Source organism: Morus notabilis, unplaced genomic scaffold (genome assembly GCF_000414095.1).
Source record: "Morus notabilis unplaced genomic scaffold, ASM41409v2 Scaffold9843, whole genome shotgun sequence".
NCBI classification, from domain to species: Eukaryota; Viridiplantae; Streptophyta; class Magnoliopsida; order Rosales; family Moraceae; genus Morus; species Morus notabilis.
Window position 1 is genome coordinate 1 of NW_010359993.1, and position 684 is coordinate 684.

General features: G+C 44.6%; 1 protein-coding gene across 1 annotated transcript; it reads left to right on the forward strand.

The window, feature by feature from the left end:
* Positions 1-4: 4 nt before the first annotated feature.
* LOC112091126 (pentatricopeptide repeat-containing protein At2g36980, mitochondrial-like) lies at positions 5-670 on the forward strand (the record flags this gene model as incomplete). The annotated part of the gene is made up of 1 exon (XM_024163979.1): positions 5-670. A coding segment is annotated over one exon (666 nt), but the record flags the coding sequence as incomplete, so codon positions are not given.
* Positions 671-684: the final 14 nt, after the last annotated feature.

A 684-nucleotide genomic window follows, 5' to 3' on the forward strand; every position in this document is an offset into this window, starting at 1 on the left:
GACATCTATGATCTCAGGGTATGCAAGAAATGGGCATGGTGAAGAAGCTGTTAGCTTCTTCGTCGATCTGGTGAGAAATGGTATACAACCAGATGATTTTGCATTTGGAGCTGTCCTTCATGCTTGTTCAAGCTTGGCAGTACTAGGACCCGGTGAAATGGTCCATGGATGTGTAGTTCGCAGTGGCTTCAATGGTTATGCATACGTAGGCAATGGCTTAGTAAACATGTACGCAAAATGCGGAGATTTAGAAGGATCTTACCGTGCATTCCATGAGATTCCTGATAAAGATCTGGTATCTTGGAATGCCATGTTGTTTGCATTTGGTTTGCACGGACAACCAAACTGCGCTTTAAAGTGTTATGAAGAAATGGTGGCGACCGGAGTGAAACTTGATAAAGTGACCTTCCTTGGCTTGTTGATGACTTGCAGCCATTCAGGGCTTATAGACGAAAGCCGCGAATTTTATGAAAATATGAGGTCAATTCATGGACTTTCCTCTGAAATGGACCATGTGGCATGCGTGGTAGATATGCTTGCCCGAGGTGGTCATCTTTCCGAAGCAAAAGACTTGGCCATTGAGTATTTGGGGACAGGGGATGCCTTGGATATCAGGTCATACGAGGCTCTTCTCGGAGCTTGTTCAACACATCGAAACGTAGGATTTGGGATACATTTAGGAAA